Source organism: Dendropsophus ebraccatus, chromosome 8 (assembly GCF_027789765.1).
Source record: "Dendropsophus ebraccatus isolate aDenEbr1 chromosome 8, aDenEbr1.pat, whole genome shotgun sequence".
Classification (NCBI taxonomy): domain Eukaryota; kingdom Metazoa; phylum Chordata; class Amphibia; order Anura; family Hylidae; genus Dendropsophus; species Dendropsophus ebraccatus.
In genome coordinates, this window is record NC_091461.1 from 60,702,240 (window position 1) to 60,722,630 (window position 20,391).

The following is a 20,391-nucleotide window of genomic DNA, read 5'->3' on the forward strand; positions in this document are numbered from 1 at the left end:
TGTGTGAGAACGGGCACTGAATAACTTGTGCATTTTATTATATTTTTAGGTCGATGTGTCATTTATTGCCCATTTGTGGCTAATGATGCTCAGTTTTAATAACTACATTTTAATGTGAGCAAATAATATATATAAAAAATAAAAATTTAGCTAATGTGCAATCCCAGCTAATCTTCATGAATCTTTTAATTAACCTAGATGTGAAACTCAAAGGCAAGTTAGTGTAGAAGAGAAGATTATTTTGGATTTGCTCTAAGGCATACTTGTGACTTGGCACATATGAATTCAGAATATCATTATGAGAGAATAGGAGCAGAGTTACATGCTGGCATCTTATGCGGTAAACAAATGGATTGCTCACTGAGGCATGGGCAGGGTTTATTGTCAAACATTTTCTTGTGCTGCCTATAAAGATATACTTCTAGATATGTCCTATTACAATGGAATGCTCTTGGGGAATAAGCAATTCAATGCGAAAGAAGTTAGAATTATTTTAGAATGCAACGAAAGCATCAACAATATCAAAGCTTGTATAGACAACCTAGTTTCCTATGAGCGCATCGCTGTGGTGAACCTGTTGTGCAACACATGTCCATTTATTTGAATGGGCAATGCATATTGCTTCATTTTTCCTACAGGTGCAGCCAAGTTTTTTCCTGCAGAAATTGGTGGGTGGTGGAGGGCACAGCAGGGGTGCAGTTTATGATCCCCTTATTGTCAATGTACCCTTATAATTTTTTGTATATTAATACTTGGTATTAAACAGATGCTCATTCTTCATAATATATACAATGTGAAAAGTTTGCTTTTGAGTGATATCTGTTAACAAGACTGAGCAGATAGGACCACAGTCTCTCTCCTCTAACCCCCTATTTTAAAGTGTGGAGACTGGTGTTTCACCTATTGCTAATGATCAGCTATATTTGTGTCATAGAACTTACAGTGCGAAAAATAAGTATTTGATACACTGCTGATTCTGCAAGTGTTCCCACCTAAAAAGGAGAGTCTGTATTTTTTATTGTAGATTAATTTTCAACTGTGAATCTAAAAAAAACAAACAGAAAAACACATTATTTAATGGCATAAAATGCAAATCATACAAAGTATTTGTTCACAGACGGGGGTGCCACAATCTAAGGAGAGCTGCAGGTGAGCTGGTGTGTGTGTGCTGCAATCAAAGGAACGGCGGGTGAGCTGGGGGGGGGGGGGGTAGGGTAGTTAGGGGGGGGTGGGCTGCTGTCATTAAAAAAAAAATACCCAAAAAGATATGAGGTGGGGGTGGGGTAGACACATTGTGATTCTGCAGATCAGGGAAAGTGTGGTGTGTAAGGTGGGATGATGCTTACCTTGGGCATTTGTGCGCCAAGTGCAGCACCACCTAAGCTTTATACAGTTATTATCCAACTGCTGCCCTCCACTTGTCCGGGATAGCTGTGGCATATGCAGGAGATGGATAACCAAGCAGGAGATCCTATGTCAGGAAAGATGTGGATAATCCAGGTGCCATGGTATACTTGAAAAGAAGAATAACACCTACTGATATCTCCTTATAGCGTAAAAGGTACTAAGAATGAAGGTAAGTTTCTTACCTTTATCCTCAGCACCAATTCCGTGCTATTAGCAGCTTAATCCTCCTGCTACAGTAATTAGGCATTGGGACTGGGACTACCACCAATCTGCCTTGCTGTGCTGATATTTATTAGAAGGGGTGGGCCAGCTGGGGGTGGTAGTCCAACCCCTTCCTGCACCAAAATGCCATATTAGGGTGGGTTCATACTGAGGAATTCTCGCGGATAAATCCAGCGGAATTCCGTCGGCTGTCCGCGCACCTTTCCACCGGCTCCATAGACACCATTCTATGGGCCGGCGTATGCCGCTATCCGCCAAAAGAAGTGACATGTCACTTCTTTCGGCGGATAGCGGAATACGCCTGCCCATAGAATGGTGTCTATGGAGCCGGCGGAAAGGCGCGGACATACTGCGGAATTCCGCTGAGTTTATCCGCGAGAATTCCTCAGTATAAACCCACCTTTAGTAGGATTAAACTGCTTATAGCACTGGAACAATGCAGAGGATGAAGGTAAGAAACTTACCTTCATCCTCATTACCCTGTGTGCTATAGGAAGATATCAGCAGGTTAGATTCTTCAATTCTTAGTTCTTTCAATGTTACAGACTGATTTTTCCCAAACATTTATGAGGAAAAAAGCTATTTCAATCTTTATCCCACCCCACGATGCAGAAAGTAGACTTAACTGCTAGATTTTACTATGGTTTGTAAAATGACACACACCATGATGGAACAAGATAAACCCCATAATCAGTCAATAGGCTCTATCTATTACCATTGCTGAGTACCAGTTGTGTCATGGATTTGTCATTATGTTTTTAGACTTTATGCTTGATGGAACAGCTCATCAAAAATTACAAATGGGAATAGAACCTAAACCAGTTAATCATTTCTTACTAAGATTTCTTTCTCAGGCAGAGATTTCAACTATGAAAGAGAGACCGCTTCCGGCAACTGTGTAACACACAATGTGCTGTGCCCTCCATAGTAAGAGCCATTGACATGTGCTTATTATCATAAAGTAGGTCCAGACCAGTCATTTTTTTCCCATCTGACCCAACTAAGAGACTGCTATTGTCAGATGTACCACTGATTGACAACATATTTTGTATAGAAGGACAATGAAATAACAAGTGTCTGATGTCGTGAGCCACTTTTGATTCCACTCTTCATCTTTTGATTGCAGATCATCAATCCAAGCTTAATACTTAATAGGATGTATTTATTATCAGCAAGTCAGTGCACAGGTTATAGATGTTTCTTGTTACAAAGCTGGTCACGTCACACCATGAGAAAGCTTCAACAGAAAGCCTCTTCTGAAAAGAAGATATCACTAAACTGAGCATAGCTGTGATTGATGTGCTACAGTACTCCTCTGAAGTTACACATGAAATACTTTCTCTCAGCATATGTTTTTGAAGCAAACTTTTGGAGAGTTTGATAGGAACAGTTAAAGCGAATCTGTCAGCTGAGGCCTCATGAATACAACAGACGTGTAACTGTCAGCTGTTTTCTTTCACTCCGCTTAGCTAAAAACCGTGACATTTCTGCGCTGTTTTTTAGTTAAACCTACAAAGAAATAAACTATTTCACTTTTCTGGAAGTTCTGAAGAATATTGTAACTTCAGATGCAAAAAGAAGAGTTACCATATTTTCCGGTATATAAGACGACCCCTGACTCTTAAAAAGACTTTCAGAGGTTTGTCTTATATGCCGCTAGGCGCAAGCCTTGCTGTGGTCAAGCAGAGGTTAACTGAGGCGGGAGGTAGGAACCCCACCACAACCCAACTTCCCCACTAAAAAAAACAAAAAAAAAAGCAATGACCTTGCCTGTTACCTGTTCCTGGAGGCTCCTCCCGGCAGTTGCGTGTCTCCCCTCATGTTCCCGGCGTACGCAGCGTGATGCAGAGACACTGCCTGCACTGGAGGTGCCCGAAGCTCTCCCGGGCAGCTGAGAATCTCATTGGCGAAGCTCGGAGACACTAGGCTGCCGGGAGAGCTTTGGGAGAATGGCAGAGGAGTCGAGAGCTTCGGCGACCTCCGGCGCAGGTAGAGTGTCTGCATCACACTGCCTTTGCTGGTAACATGACAAGAGACACGTGGCTGCCAGGTGAGTTTAACTGTGTTTTTCATAGGGGTCGCCGCATATGGTGGGGATGTGCCAGTTTTTGAGCTCCCCCACCGTATGCGGTGACCATTTCCAGCATATAAGACGACCCCCGACTTCTGGGCAGATTTTTTGGGGTTAAAAAGTTGTTTTATATGCCGGAAAAAAATGGTAAGTATATTATAAACCGTACTACTCTCAAAATGAAATTTTGGTATCTTGGGAAGTCTTTGTATCGCAAGTTGCCTTTATTAACTATTGGTTCTGTTTCTGAACAAAGATTGAACTTTTCATCGTCCTAGTATCCTAAGCATAACATGCTATCCGCCAAGGCATTCAATGGAGTCAACCAAGGCTTTTATCTCACTCTGTGCTCTTGAACGGTTGTTAGTCATTGGGAACAAATTCTATAAAAATGTTCTGCTCCTGTTTAATAGAGATCTATAGAAAAGTTTTTTTACTTTCTATGGCCTTGTTGTGCTATTGTGACTTTTCACTATACCAAAAGGCTTTAAAAATATACATATTTCTCAGAACCTCACATTGTCACATTGCCTCTGGGACAAATAGGGTTTGTACAGGCTGTCATATGTCAATGAAACAAGGCAACTAGAGATGCAGCATTTGTAAAACGTGCAAGTCTTTGCTTTTTTGCTAAATCATAATTCTTTGACAGGAGATGGTTTTGGCAAAAAGGACGAGGCCAGGGTGGTCCACATACATTCAATAATATATTTACTTCAAGTTCAGCACAAAGAATAATTTAGTGTCTGCAATACATTTTTTAAAATATTGGCGACTTTAGGCTGGCTTAACATGGCTTTTTTTTTTTTTTTTTAAGTAAAAACCCTAATGACAACATCATAGGAATATTCAGTTGTGGCTAATCAGGGGACAATGTATAAACTAAACTGCATAAAAGTCCTCATTCATTAAATGTGTGTAATGGAAAATAGGGATATGGTGCGCATACATGCTGACTTACAGGGGTTTGTCCAGGATAAGAAAAAATAATTATATATCCCCCCCAACAAAAAAAGCTCTATGTAATTTAAATAAATGATGTTGGTTATTAAAAAACATGTCTGACATTTTGTTCTGTGAAACTGGAACAGTATTTATTTATTTTTTAAACAGTGGCTGGAACAACCCCTTTACATCACAAACTAAGAATAAAAGTAAAAGGAAAGGGAGTCCCATTGTTCCCTGAATATATCGAGCAGTAGCCTGCCGCTTGCCTACTTATCCATTCATTCTCTATGGGACTTCCAAACATAGCTGAGTTTTGAAGTTCCATAGGAAAACGAGTGGTAGCCAAACGAGTGTGCTGACACTCCATTCACTCTGATAAAAGGATATTTTCATTATGGGACAACCCCTTTTGTCTCTGTGCAGAACAGCTAAAAGTTTATGTTTCCATCTTCAAATGAGTTTTTTTAAATACATGCTGAAGACACACAAAAAAAAATTACCAAAGTAGCTTTATTTGCCTTTTTGTACAGGAAATCTACACAAAGGATTTGCAGATTTCAGCATGCCAATTCTTCAGTCTGCTTTAACAAAACTAGCAAAAGCTAAAACAGAAGCATATATTGCTGATACATAACAAAGACATTGCCGGTATTATTAACAGTAACCCATCTGAGGCTGTAGCAGCTTATAGTACACATTATGTATACAATTGTCCAGCAGTGTAAAGGGTTACAGTGGCTTCTGTTAATATGGTCAGGTCTTGTCTGTCGATATTGTCACTATGGTGCAGATCCAAACGCCTAGGGAAAGGCATGCAATAATGGTGAGAGGCTTTCACCTGGTAATTAGTTCTTCTGATAATAGAACCACTTGTCCACTGCATATTCCATGGCAAGAAAAGAAAAGAGGCGGTGAGAGAAAAAGAGGAGAACATTTTAATTAGCCACAAAGAAAACAAAAATGTATTCATTGTGCACAAATCAGAACAGGGTTCTATACACAGCCTTACAATTTCAGCCTGTCTGGATTACCTTTAAAAAAAAAAAAAAATGCATTCTAATTATGCATTGCCATATGTCGCTTAACCCCTTAAAGAGGATGTTTAACTTTAGAGCTACTACGCCTGCATTTTTTTTTGCATAGCTTACCCAAGTCCCCCTGTCAACTTTTGCCATGATCCGCTAAGTTTTGGTGTACGCCTCTTAGTAAATCCGGCAAGAAAAATGGGGAGGGACTTTAGCATATGAGTGCATCAGTTTTAAAAATAGTCTTGATAAATGTCCCCCTAAAATACTAGTGATATTACATCAAAGGATGACACTATGTGCAGATTACACACGTCATTGGAATCAAAATGTTTGGTTTGGAGTTAGAGTCTTGAATTATGTTATCTCAATAACATTAACAGAACTGGCACATACACTGTAGTACTGTCTCCTATGAAGTATTATGACATGTCCTGTCAGTCAAAGAGGAGAATTATTTAGCTATATAAGATTGTAATCCATGTGTCTCCTGCACAATATGTTGAACATACAAAGCATACAAAATTGCAGCCTACACCATTGTTATTTGCGTTCATTATTAGTGGCAGTACTATACTTAACAAACTCAAGCATCAAAAAATTAGCACTAATAATAGTTACGCAGATTGCTGTATAGTTTTGAAGGAAAACTTTAATGCATGTAAACCTCCCAGTGTGTCATTTACCAAACATGACCATGCTGTGCCCAGATGCACCATTAAATAAACTAAAGCTCCATTTACTTACCATCTAGTGGGATGGGGCCAGCAGGTCCACATGGAGGTGCCTGAAAGATACAAATTTAACCATCAATGTAATTTGCAGAGCAAAAACAGAAATTTGTTCAATTGCTACCATTCCTTATATTAATTACATACAGAGATTCGCTGTCCACCCGAAGGATGAGCGGGTTCATTCTTTGGGCGGACGGCAGAATCTGGCAAACCATACAATAGAGTCTATGGGAGCAGTGGAGATACGCGCGGCCACCAGAGTCCGCAAACGGGTGAGAGCTGCGGAATTGGCAACGAATGTTCCATCGGGATTCCTTAGTGTGCACATTCCCTAAGACAGCAAAAAAAACTGTATGAGCATAGCCTAAGCTTTGCTCATGTGTGGTTAAAAAGTTGAGGGCTACAAACCTCAGACATGCAAACACTGCCCTTGTTCCAACTTTCCTCGACCCTGTTAAAATTTTTGGATTTAAACCATAACACAGGATTTGTTGAAATAGGTGCTTATGAAATCTAAGACTGAAGCAGTACGATGCCATTTCAGAAACCAGACTATGTTCTAAAGTGTCTATAGACCTGCAGCTCGTCGGCGACTAATGGACAGAAATTAATTGCTTGCACTGCAGGTCTGAAGTACGATAAGTCTCTGCTGTCATCCCACTACAAGCTGAGCTAATGGGGCAGAACTACCAACTTGTACACTGGCAGATAGAAATATGTGTAGGATTCCTATCTAACATTCTTCAGGCAGCGTGTATTTGTCTGCGAAAGCTGCAGGATTCTCATTTGTAAAGTCAGAACATAGAGTCTCATGTTCCCTGTAGACAAAGTGCGGCGGGCGGGATGCGAGCCATGTTTATTCATCATCTTGAAATGATTAAAATGTAAAATGCTTTATGGCTCTCTGCTGTGTACCTACTCATTATATAAGCGACAATCGGAAGAGATTAGGCATTTATTCATAAATACTGTTGTTAAAGAGTTTCGATCAATGTCATAGTACAGAAGGCTTAAATACGGTGTGCTGAGATGGCTACTCCATCACTGTCTAAGCCTGCATGAGCTATCATTTTCTATACAATTACTACAATTAAATCAGCCATCTATTGTGCCGTGTTCTCATCGTGTTGATGTACATGTCATATGTAAGTGAATCAAGCAGCTTGATTTCCGTCATGTTTTCTGTTCTGTTGAGTTTTACAATTACACAAGTGTCCTTAACACATGGAACATGAAGCTCCAGGGTCTCAATGCAATTTCTGTGGCAAGTTTCCAAACCTTCACATATCTTTGAGGAACTATTGCTCCCACTCCCCCCCCCCCCCCCATACACCATGATGTACTACTGAATCAGAATGGCATATAGCGTCCGGGACACTGAGGAGGAAGGTAAGGTAAGAGTGTTCTATAGGTACTAAGCTGGCCTACCATGGTCATTTGATGGAGAATACTAGGAATTAAAGGGATAATCCAGAATTAGAAAAAGCACAGCTACTTTTTCCCCAAAATAGCACAACCCCTGCTTTATTTGCTTCAATAAAACTGAGCTGCACCACCCACACTAAAGCTGAAGACAGGAGAGGTGCTGCTTCAGGAAGACAGTGGCCATTTATTTACACAGGCATCTCAGAGAAGTTGCTCATACAAAGAAGAGAGTTCCGCCATTTCATCTTCATAATCCTGAACCAGGTCAGGTTGTGTATCCAGTCACCACAATGACTTACCGCTTCTACAATAGCCTTCGCTTCAACTGCTTTGCAAATGAAGGGACTGTCGTGTACCGTGGTGTTCGTGCTGAGGAAAAGAACAATATTCAAGATTAGATTCTCCATAGATTTGAGCTGTAACAAAAAAGGACATGGATATGGCTGAATGGGACCAACTAATGGACTTGTTTGTGACATTGATAATGATGGCACAGGATATAAGGATATAGGCTTTCCACTAAAGTCAACATAGTTCAAAAAAGAAACAATTTTGTGAAATTCAATATGCTGCTCCAACTAAATTGCTTGCCATGGGAAACTATACAAAATGGAATTTATCAGGCTTGCTTGCCACATTACTGGCACTGACAAAAGTATAATAATAATAATAATAAATAATAATAATAATAATTAATAATAATAATAATAATGTAATAGAAGGCCCTCACCATAAAATCACTTATTTTTCCAATAAACGCATAAGGGGATAAAGAGAACGCGCCTTCACCAGCCTACGTCCGTTTCACACCTTCTGGCGATAAAAGTGATGTTATGGTGAATGCTATGGAGACTTTCTTCTATTAACTTCTGGACTATGTATACAGCTGACCACAACCAATATCACTACACTAGATGTGGGACACTTTACAATACTGCTAGGTCCAGTGGGGCTTATGATTGGTTGCTATGGCTAATTAAGACAGTATGTTTGTTTTACTAAATTTGGGCCATTGTGCATGAGCAACTTTTATAGGGAAATTCTCCGCTCTATTTTTAAGCTCAGAGCTGTAGACAAAGGCAGAAAGCAGAAAGAAAGATAAAACAAAAAGATACAAGTCTCTTGGCTGTTTACAAAGTAGTGCTGAGCTGCAGCATGCATGCCTAACTCCCTTCCCCGCTCCTAGCTGCAATACACTACTAATGCACAAGGATTGGCTTCCACAACTGGGAACTCCATATGTCAATCATGCAGGGCAGGGAGGAAGCACGCTGCTGTGGCTTGGTGTAGCCCTATTTGGCACTTGAGCTTGAGATTATTTTATAATTTTGCAAACAGACTGGAATAATTTTTTAAAACTTAAAAAAAAAATAGCTATCTGCTCATGTTTATGGCAAACTGTTCACCCAGTTGCAAAAGTCTGGGGATGCTAATGACAGAAAAAAGGTTGTATGAAGGCTTCCGTGATTCCGCTGGTTGCACAGTGTGGCTTATGATAGCTAACTATAAAAGATATTCCTGCATCTTATCTATTATGACCATGAAAAAGCACTGAATCCTCATCTTAAATAGGAGATTCCACACATTTGCAAACCTGTTTATATTATTTGGTGTGTATTCTCATACAGATTATATTTCTTATTTTACTTTCCTTCTATTATTATATCCAAAATATACAGGTATGCTCTTTATTTCTTCCTATCAACTCGTGGTAACTAGAGATTACATGTAGGGCTGGGCGATATGGCCAAAAAATAAAATCTCGATTTTATTTTTTTTCTCGATTTATTATTATTATTATTTTTTTTGCTAATTATGATGGGTGTAGAAGTAAAGGCACAGTGGATAAGGGGTGTAGTAAACGTAGCATAGAAAAAGAGGGTTTTGGAGTAGTGTGAGTAGTAGTAGAATCAGTTTTGGGAGTAGTAGTACCAGGAGTGGGGAGTAGTGGTAGCAATGGTAGTGGGAGTAGTATTGGGGGTAGTAGTAGTAGAGCAGTATTGGGGGTAGTAGTAATAGAGCAGTATTGGGGGAAGTAGTAGAGCAATAGTGGGGGTAGTAGTAGAGCAGTAGTGTGGTAGTAGTAGAGCAGTATTGGGGGTAGTTGTAGAGCAGTAGTGTGGTAGTAGTAGAACAGTATTGGGGGTAGTAGTAGAGCAGTAGTGTGGTAGTAGTAGAGCAGTATTAGGAACAGTAGTGGAGGTAGTAGTAGAGCAGTAGTGGGAGTAGTAGTAGAGCAGTAGTGGGAGTAGTAGTAGAGCAGTAGTGTGGTAGTAGTAGAGCAGTATTAGGAGCAGTAGTGGAGGTAGTAGTAGAGCAGTAGTGGGGGTAGTAGTAGAGCAGTAGTGTGGTAGTAGTAGAGCAGTAGTGGGGGTAGTAGTAGAGCAGTATTAGGAGCAGTAGTGGGGGTAGTAGTAGAGCAGTAGTGGGGATAGTAGTAGTCGAGCAGTATTAGGAGCAGTATTGGGGGTAGTAGTAGAGCAGTTTTAGGAGCAGTATTTGGGTAGTAGTAGAGCAGTATTAGGAGCAGTATTGGGGGTAGTAGTAGAGCAATATTAGGAGCAGTATTGGGGGGGGGGAGTAGTAGAGCAGTAGTGGGGGTAGTAGTAGAGCAGTTTTAGGAGCAGTATTGGGGGTAGTAGTAGAGCAGTATTAGGAGCAGTATTGGGGGTAGTAGTAGAGCAGTATTAGGAGCAGTATTGGGGGTAGTAGTAGAGCAGTATTAGGAGCAGTATTGGGGGTAGTAGTAGAGCAGTATTAGGAGCAGTATTGGGGGTAGTAGTAGAGCAATATTAGCAATATTAGAAGCAGTATTGGGGGGGGGAGTAGTAGAGCAGTAGTAGGGGTAGTAGTAGAGCAGTATTAGGGGTAGTAGTAGAGCAATATTAGGAGCAGTATTGGGGGGGAGTAGTAGAGCAGTAGTGGGGGTAGTAGTAGAGCAGTATTAGGAGCAGCATTGGGGGTAGTATAGAGCAGTAGTGGGGGTAGTAGTAGAGCAGTATTGGGGGTAGTAAGTAGAGCAGTATTGGGGGTAGTAGTAGAGCAGTAGTGTGGTAGTAGTAGAGCAGTATTGGGGGTAGTAAAAGAGCAGTTGTGGGGGTAGTAGTAGAGCAGTATTGGGGGTAGTAGTAGAGCAGTAGTAAGGTAGTAGTAGAGCAGTATTGGGGGTAGTAAAAGAGCAGTTGTGGGGGTAGTAGTAGAGCAGTATTGGGGGTAGTAGTAGAGCAGTAGTGTGGTAGTAGTAGAGCAGTATTGGGGGTAGTAGTAGAGCAGTATTAGGAGCAGTAAGTAGAGCAGTATTGGGGGTAGTAGTAGAGCAGTAGTGGGGGTAGTAGAGCAGTAGTGGGGGTAGTAGTAGAGCAGTAGTGGGGGTAGTAGTAGAGCAGTATTAGGGGTAGTACTAGAGCAGTATTGGGGTGGTAGTAGTAGAGCAGTATTAGAAGCAGTATTGGAGGTAGTAATAGAGCAATATTAGGAGCAGTATTGGGGGGGGGAGTAGTAGAGCAGTATTGGGGTAGTAGTAGAGCAATATTAGGAGCAGTATTGGGGGGAGTGGTAGAGCAGTATTGGGGTAGTAGTAGAACAGTATTAGGAGGAGTAGTACAGCAGTATTGGGGTAGTAGTAGAGCAGCTGTGATCTTATAGGTGTGTGGTTGTTATGGGGGCGGGTGGCGGCTGCGGTCCCACTCTGACCTGCAGGTCGGAAGGCATTTTTTATTTTTTTTGCAGGTGATGTATTATACAGAGGTGATGATACGGGTTCCCTATTGTGATCCTCGCACCTCTCTTCTGTCCTGCAGCCTCCGCACAGAGTAGAAGATATAGCATCTGTAGTCCCACACCCCCCTCACACAGAAGCTGCAGCCCTGCTGGCGGTGTCCTATGTCAGGGCTGTCAGTCACAGCTGCACTCACCCGCCATAGGATGCGTCATGGTCGCGCTCGTCCTCTTCCCAGTGACCTGCGACCCCTCAGCCTGTCCTCGTTTTCCCCTCATTACGGGGCGGCGGGCGTCTGCGGTCCCGCTCTGACCTGCAGGAGGAGCAGCTTGCCCGGAGCGCCACTGCTCCTCCTGCAGGTCGGAGGGCATATAACCGGATCCTTCAGTCCCTGCAGCCTCCTCCGGGGAACTCCATGTGCGGCCGGGAGGGAGAGAGTGTATACGTCCTGCTATGGGGGCGGGTGGACGCTGCTGGCTGCTCTCCCTCCTCAGGCTGTTTCATTAGCTGGAGGATGTGAGCAGCGTGCCTCCCTGCCAGCCGCCCGCGCACCCGCATCCAATGATTTAAAAAAAAATAATAAATTTTCGATTTTCAAAAAAAATCTGATCGATTCTCAAATTCTGGGCGAATTAATCAAATTAATTCGATTAATCGCCCAGCCCTAAATACATGTAAATACAAGGGTGATTTATAGCTGCACAGATTGCAAATATTTGCATAATTTATGCACACAAATTTACCTACTGGTCCTCTGCACCACTGACGCCAGACAGGTGGTGAGAGGGCGTGGCAGTGCGCCCCCCACCAAGGTTTCCAGTGGCATAATTATATCAGTTGCAATAGTAAAATGAGCCATTAAGTCCAGGTCCGCAGCTCCACATCTGTGAAACTTGACTATTGAAAACACAGCAAAATGTTTTTTCAGACCTTTTAAAAAATAAATGGGCTTGAGCAGACACCGTGAGTTATTGTAAGCCAGTAAGGAGTGCCAAGAGTTCTCTAGTATCATCACTAGCATTCTCCCACCATCTTCCCTTGAGCAAGAAATCTTGGGGCCCTATTCCACAGTAATGATAATCGGCCGGATCGGCCCCATTTGGCCCGATTCGGCCGATTATCGTTCGGTGAAATAGAGAGAACGATCAGCCGATGATCGTGTCATCGGCTGATCGTTCATTTAGGGCCAGTCCTAAAATCATCGTTCCCCCACCGCACATCGCTACGGTTGAATAGCAGTGCGCGGCGGGCGACCGACGATTTGGCAGCAGCAGCAGCATCATACATTACCTGTCAGGGCTGCTTCTCCGCTCTGTCTTCCTCCCCGGGTCCCGCGCGCTCTATCTTCAGAATGGCCGGTCAGCTGATGGAGCGCTCAGCCAATCACAGGCCGGGACCGCCTGTCAGCTGACCGACCATTCTGAAGACAACGATGTCCTTGCAGCCTTCGCTCAACGATCATCGGGCCGTGGAATAGGCCCAGTAAACGAACGGCGATCTACATCGTTTACATCGTTGATCGGGCCCTCCTCGGCCCGTGGAATAGGACCCTTATACCCTAAAATAAAGAGCTGTGTCTGACGATTATACTGAATGCTCACTTTGACTTTCTGCACATACCCCTAATAACTTCTAAAGGAAAGAATGGTGCACACATAATATATTTTCCCCTTACAATACACTCTAGCAGTACGAGACATTATGGCGCGTTAGTGGAACCAAATAAGTGATAAATGACTGTACGGGTGGCTGGCTTTCTGGGCCGTTAGTGCTGTATAAAACCAGCTCAAACTTTTCCTTAAGCCATTATGACTAATAAAACCCAGGAGACCAATTATATAGCATATCTGCAGGTCAGGATTACTGACTAAGCTTCTTCTGCAGAACTTTTCTACATTTTTCTGTGCACTATATTCCATGGGAGCCAACTCCAGCACACACACATTCTGTGAGTTTATCTAACCTGACATACGTCTTCATTTGTAAAGATCATAGAAAAGAGACTAAAAGAAGACTGAAATAGCCTCGGCGCTGGACTTGAAGAATATACTCCCTAGGAGTATATCCTTAAAGTCCAGCGCCGAGGCTATTTCAGTCTTCTTTTAGTCTCTTTCCTATGGATGTACGAGTGATGGTATCATGACGGATCTGTCCACCATATGCTGCAAGCCTGGCTGCGGACTTATCTAATCTAAGCCTGACTAGTGTTGTGCCTATAGATCTCACAACGCCCCAAGGTTAGTTGCCCTTTTTATGCGAATTTATACTTCCAAGAGTTTAAAATACTGCACCATAAGCGCCCCTCTTTGTTCATTTATGTTTGTTTGTCCCTACGCATTTGTAAAGATCATATTAGGCCCTTATTATCAGATCATTGAAGATTTTCTCTAAACCTAAATTTCAACATTTAAAAAAGGACAGAGAAAGTTTTTGTTTTCCCGCTATGTTTTTTTCTCCTTGTGTTTGAAAAGCCACTTCGCTTGCATTTTTTTAACCTACAGACCCACATGAGCCCTTATTTTTTGCCCCACTAATTGTACTTTGCAATGACAGACTTAATTTTTCCATACAAAACCAGAGAAAAAGTGAGAGGAAGTTTTGTGTTCACGTCGTTGGCACCATGGTAAAACTGCTTTTAAAAAATTTAAACTTTTAAAAAAAAACCTTAATGTTCCTTAAAATTGCTGTGTTACCATCTTTATAACGCATTTATTTATTGGTGTATGGGGTGTGAGGTGTTATTTTGTGTGCCATAATCTGTATGCCTGTTTACTGTGCGAGATCAGGCATGGGAAAATTTAACACTCTGGGCTATTACGCATGCGGAGATACCAAATATGTTTATTTAGAAAATGGGAAAAGGAGGGTGATTCAAACTTTTAAGGGGATTTTTATTATTAAAAAGACTTAAAAAAAAAATAAAAAATCTACATTAACTTGTAGCGACATTGTATATTTTACAGATTTTTTTATAGGATTCCATGTTTTATATATTTTATTATGGAATAAACACCTTTTGATTTTCTTTACTACATTTGGTTGTGCCGCGGAATTCTTGGACTTTCTAAAGGGGAGACGTGGATTTGGTCTCCAGCTGCTGGCACCCACAGCACTACCAGAAGCAGAGTGCTCTCCATTGTGGAAATTATATTATAATATAATTTAATATTATATATAGTAGCAGTAGCAGAGTCCTGGCAAGGCAGGTAACTGATCAGGCTTCTGTTAGACAGGGTGGAAGAATATAATGCAAGTTTTTAAGCAAGTTTAAGGGTGCCTTCACACCTACCAGATCCACAGCGGATCTCACTTCTGCGGATTCGAAGCGAGAACCGCTGCGGATCCGGTACCATTCACCCCTATGATAGCACATATTCGCAGCGGGATTGACATCCCGCTGTATGAGCTTTAACCCCCTGGCGCCCGCAGCATCCCCGCGTCCTGCAGATCCGCCGCTGCCCCCCATCAGCCCCGGCGCCCACATCCCCAATCGACGCCCGCACGCATCCCCGATCATCCCCGCAGCCCGCACGCATCCCCGATCATCCCCGCAGCCCGCACGCATCCCCGATCATCCCCGCAGCCAGCACGCATCCCCGATCATCCCCGCAGCCAGCACGCATCCCCGATCATCCCCGCAGCCAGCACGCATCCCCGATCATCCCTGCAGCCAGCACGCATCCCCGATCGCCGCCCGCATGCCCCATCATCTCTGCAGCCCGTCCGCATCCCCGATCGCAGCCCACCTGCATCATCCCCGCAGCCCGCCGCCGAGAGCATACATTACCTGCTCCTCGGCGCAGCTGCTGGGATGATGCGGGCGGGCTGCGGGGATGATGGGGAATGCGTGTGGGCTGCGTGCGGCAATTGGGGATGCGTGCCAGCTGCGGGGATGCGGACGGGCTGCGGGGATGATGTGGGCAGGCTGCAGAGATGATGGGGGATGCGGGCGGTGATCGGGGATGCGTGCTGGCTGCGGGGATGATCGGGGAGGCGTGCGGGCTGCGGGGATGATCGGGGATGCGTGCGGGCAGCGATTGGGGATGCAGGCGCCAGGGCTGATGGGGGCAGTGGCAGAGCTGCAGAAGGCGGGGATGCGGCGGGGCTGCGGGCGCCAGGGGGTTAAAGCTCATACTCACAGCGGGATGTCAATCCCGCTGCGGGTATGTGCTATCATTAGGGTGAATGGTACCGGATCCGCAGCGTGAGGATCCGCTGTGGATCCGGTGAGTGTGAAGGCACCCTAAGCAGTTTTTTAGTGCATTTTCAATAGTAAATCTGCCCCTCTGTATACAACAGAGGAAGGTCTGGTACAATTCAAATAACTAGAACATGTAATAACTTGTACAAACTAGTCCATGAAGTTAGCAGGAACAATTGGAAGGGTGTTAGAAATGAGCGAACCTCGAGCATGCTCGAGTCCATCCGAACCCGAACTTTTGGCATTTGATTAGCGGTGGCTGCTGAAGTTGGATAAAGCCCTAAGGCTATGTGGAAAACATGGATATAGTCATTGGCTGTATCCATGTTTTCCAGACAACCTTAGAGCTTTATCCAAGGTCAGCAACCACCGCTAATCAAATACCGAATCCGGTTCGCTCATCTCTAGTGTTAATGTTCGGTTAAATGTTGGTGTTAATGTTTGGTTTGTGTCATATGGTTGAAACCAGGACACGAGTTTCTATAGTTACCTAAAATTGTATGATTTGCAGCACAAATTGTAAAAATCTCCTTACTTTCCCAAAAAATTAATTTGCTATTTACAATATACACTTTACTTTTTTATGTGTCTGCAAATGATACAAGATGCTAATGTTCAATTTACTCGAAAAAGAACATTCTGAATAGACAGGCTAATAACAATGTGAAGAAGATCAACGTGTGTCTGGATTTATAACGGACACAAGGATGCAGCGATGTTGTAGAAAAGCCCATCTAAATGTATTAAAAGCCATAGAAAACAGACTCTATTATTATAGCTGTAATGGATTTGTGAGGATAAAAACCATAGCTCAATTAACGCTACAGATTTTTCTTGGACTATCCTTATATACCCCTAAAAATATTATATACAAGTTCGGCCACTGCAGTCACATATATGGTTAACATTTGCTTTCAAGTGTCCCAGGCATTAGAAAGGAAACTTTTGACATGTCAAGGGTTTTAATCAGTCAGGGTCTAAGTGGTCAGATCCTAACCGATTTCTATGAATCGAGAGAAGACGTGGTTATGCTGGTTACCAGTCAGTTGGAAGCTGGAAAAAAAAGAGGTCCGTGCAGCCCTTGTTGCATATATAGAAAATAAAAACTATACTTTACCTCTCCACGTGTCCTGGCTTCCTTATGTCTTCTCCCCACATTCCCTGCTGATCTCATTGTCTTTATTACACAGGACAATATCTGCCTGCATCCACCTGATTGGGCAGATAATCACCCGGTGTAATAGGGCCCTTAGACTGGCTAGGGTCTGACTCCAGGTACCTCTGCCATTTAGTTGTAAGAAGAGGCCACGGAGCTCATGTGAGCACCACATCCTTTTCAATGTCTTCTCATGCATGCACACTTTGCACAGCCATACTTAAAGTGTCACTGTCGTTATAACTTTCTAAATCAACAGTAGATGTGATATAAAGCAAGTTTGCAATTTACATTCTTTTTTTTAAGTTATCATGGAAAATGCGGCACTTCCTGTGTTCTGGCTGTTCTTTCTCAAAGAACAGGAAACAGTCAGAAAACAGGAAGTCCTTTATATCCCAGGCCATCTGAGCGTTCACTCAGAGAAGGCAGTCATGTGACTGATAGACACATTGAATCGTGACTCTCTGTACTGGCCGGAATTCTGGTGTTTAGCCTGCCTTCAGGAGACTGGACCTGGATTTCTGGTAAGTTCAGCTTTTTTTTACAGCATGATAACAACAAAAATAATGCAAACTTGCTTTATATCACATGTACTGTTGATTTAGATTTTGAAAGTTATAATGACAGTGAAACTTTAAATGGGAGAACATTGAAGAACCCGGCACTGCGGGAATCCACAATGGTGAACATTGAAGGTAATATGGTGTTTAGCACATGTGATGACCCCTCCAAACGGGTGATCAACAGGATGCTGGGAGTCTGACCTTGGCTGATCTAATATTGATGGCCTTTCTGGAGCATAGGCAATCAAATTTTATATAACTGGATAACGCTTTTAATGTTCCATTAACAAACATGCCTATAAATTGAATGATCCATTTAACACAAAGGGAGGCTGAGGAAATGGAAAAGATGGAGAAAGAACAAAGGCTTAATAAGAGATGCAGCTTGGTTGTAAAAGAACCACTTGATACATGGCTTATGCTGGAAGTGCTATGGAAGAGTCAAAGGACCTGTTACACGTTAAAGACAAATATCTTCTAATTTTTAATAACGGTCATAGGACATCTACCCGATGATAGACATATAATAGCACTTAACTAGATTTGTATTTCCAGGGAAATACATAGTGCTTGAAAAGAGCGTCCTTCACCAGTGACTTCCTTTTAAAAGAAACTTTAATCCTGGGTGCCGTCTCTTTAAGAGCGACTTGGGTCGCATCCCTTTAAGAGCAACTTGGCTCCCGTCCCTTTAAGAGCGACATGGGTCCCTTTTAGGAGTGACCTGGGTTGCTTTAAGAGCGACCTGGGTCCGTGCGCTCTTAAAGGGACCCAAGTCGCTCTTAACCCCTTAAGGACAGAGCCAATTTCGATTTTTGCGTTTTCGTTTTTTCCTCCTTGTGCATCAAAGGCCATAGCACTTGCATTTTGCCACCTAGAAACCCACATGAACCCCTATTTTTTGCGTCACTAATTTTACTTTGCAATGACAGGCTGAATTTTTGCATAAAGTACACTGCGAAACCAGAAAAAAAAGTGTGGTGAAATTGAAAAAAAAAAACGCATTTTGTTTATTTGGGGGAAATTTGTTTTTACGCCATACGCCCTTGGGTAAAATTGACTTGTTATGCACGTTCCTCAAGTCGTTACGATTAAAACGATATATAACATGTATAACTTATATTGTATCTGATGGCCTGTAAAAAATTCAAACCATTGTCAACAAATATACGTCACTTAAAACCGCTCCATTCCCAGGCTTATAGCGCTTTTATCCTTTGGTCTATGGGGCTGTGTCCGGTGTAATTTTTGCGCCATGATGTGTTCTTTCTATCGGTACCTTGATTGCGCATATACGACTTTTTGATCGCTTTTTATTACAATTTTTCTGGATTTGATGCGACCAAAAATGCGCAATTTTGCACTTTGGGATTTTTATGCGCTTACGCCGTTCACCGTACGAGATCAGGAATGTGATTAATTATAGTTCGGGCGATTATGCACACGGCGATAGCAAACATGTTTGTTTATTTATTTGTTTACTTTTATTTATAACCTGTGAAAAGGGGGGTGATTCAGACTTTTATTAGGGGAGGGGGCTTTTTATTGACAACAACACTATATATTTTTTTTTTACACATATACTAGAAGCCCCTCTAGGGGACTTCTAGTATATACACTTTGATCTCTCATTGAGATCTCTGCAGCATAGATATGCTGCAGAGATCCATGAGATAGGCACTCGTTTACTTCCGGCTGCTGCAGCCGGAAGTAAACGAGTGCCGAGCCGGGGACGGCGCCATCTTGGAGCGGTCCCCGGCCGGCTTCAGAAACAGAGATCGCTCCTCCGGGATAACATGTTTGACAGCTGCATCTGATTACTGTATTAGCGGGCACGGCGATCGGACCGTGCCCGCTAATACCTACGGTCCCGGGCTACAAGCGGCACCCGGGACCGCCGCGGTTCAGAGCAGGGTCGCCGTGCGGCCCCGATGTGAACGCCCTTGCCGGCAATAGGGCGTACCTATACGCCCTTTGTCGTTAAGGGGTTAAAAGGGACCCAGGTCGCTCTTAAAGGGACCCAGGTCGCTCTTAAAGAGACCGATTTTGCTCTTAAAGGGACCCATTTGGCTCTTAAAGGGAGCCAGGTAGCTCTTAAAGGGACCCAGGTCGCTCTTAAAGGGATCCATTTCGCTCTTAAAGGGAACCATTTTGCTCTTAAAGGGACCCATTTTGCTCTTGAAGGGACCCAGGTCGCTCTTAAAGGGACCAATTTCGCTCTTAATGGGACCCATTTTGCTCTTAAAGGGACATATTTCACTCTTAAAGTGACCCAGGTTGCTCTTAACCCCTTGCCTCTAAAGCCTGTTTTGGCCTTAATGACCAGGCAAATTTTTTAAAATCTGACCTGTCTCACTTTATGCGCTTATAGCTCAGTGATGCTTTAACTTATGCTAGCGATTCTGAGATTGTTTTTTCATCACATATGGCAGTTTATGTTAGTGGCAAAATTTGGTCACTACTTTGTTTTTGTTTTTTTGTGAAAAACATCAAAATATCAGGAAAAATTTGAAAAATTTGCATTTTATGAACTTTGAAATTCTCTGCTTCTTAAAAAAGGAAGTCATATCACATAAATTAGTTACTAAATCACATTATCAATATGTCTTCTTTATTCTGGCATAATTTGGTACACATATTTTACTTTTTTAGGGTGTTAAAGTTTCTCATTTTCAAGAGGAACATGAGAAAAAAGCATGCCAAAATTTGTAACGCAGGTTCTCCTGAGTACAACAGTACCCCATATGTGGGGGTAAACTACTGTATGGGCACACAGCGGGGCTCAGAAGGAAGGGAGCGCCAATTAGCTTTTTTAATGCAGATTTTGCTGAAGAAGTTTCTGAGTGCCAGGTGCGTTTGCAGTGCCCCTGTAGTGCCAGCGGAGTAAAATCTCGCCATAAGTCACCCCATTTTGGAAAGTACAC

The 20,391-nt window shown here is 42.8% G+C and overlaps 1 protein-coding gene across 1 annotated transcript in view; it reads right to left on the minus strand.

Annotated features, from left to right (window-relative positions):
* Positions 1 to 5,139: 5,139 nt before the first annotated feature.
* Positions 5,140 to 20,391, minus strand: part of PPA1 (inorganic pyrophosphatase 1) — a 101,579-nt gene continuing 86,327 nt past the window's right edge. The window contains exons 9-11 of the mRNA XM_069980549.1: positions 8,132 to 8,201; positions 6,421 to 6,460; positions 5,140 to 5,525 (exon numbers count right to left, since the gene is read on the minus strand). Coding sequence (XP_069836650.1) covers positions 5,494 to 5,525; positions 6,421 to 6,460; positions 8,132 to 8,201 — 142 coding nt within the window. The 3' untranslated portion in view covers positions 5,140 to 5,493. The remainder of the gene's footprint in view (positions 5,526 to 6,420; positions 6,461 to 8,131; positions 8,202 to 20,391) is intronic.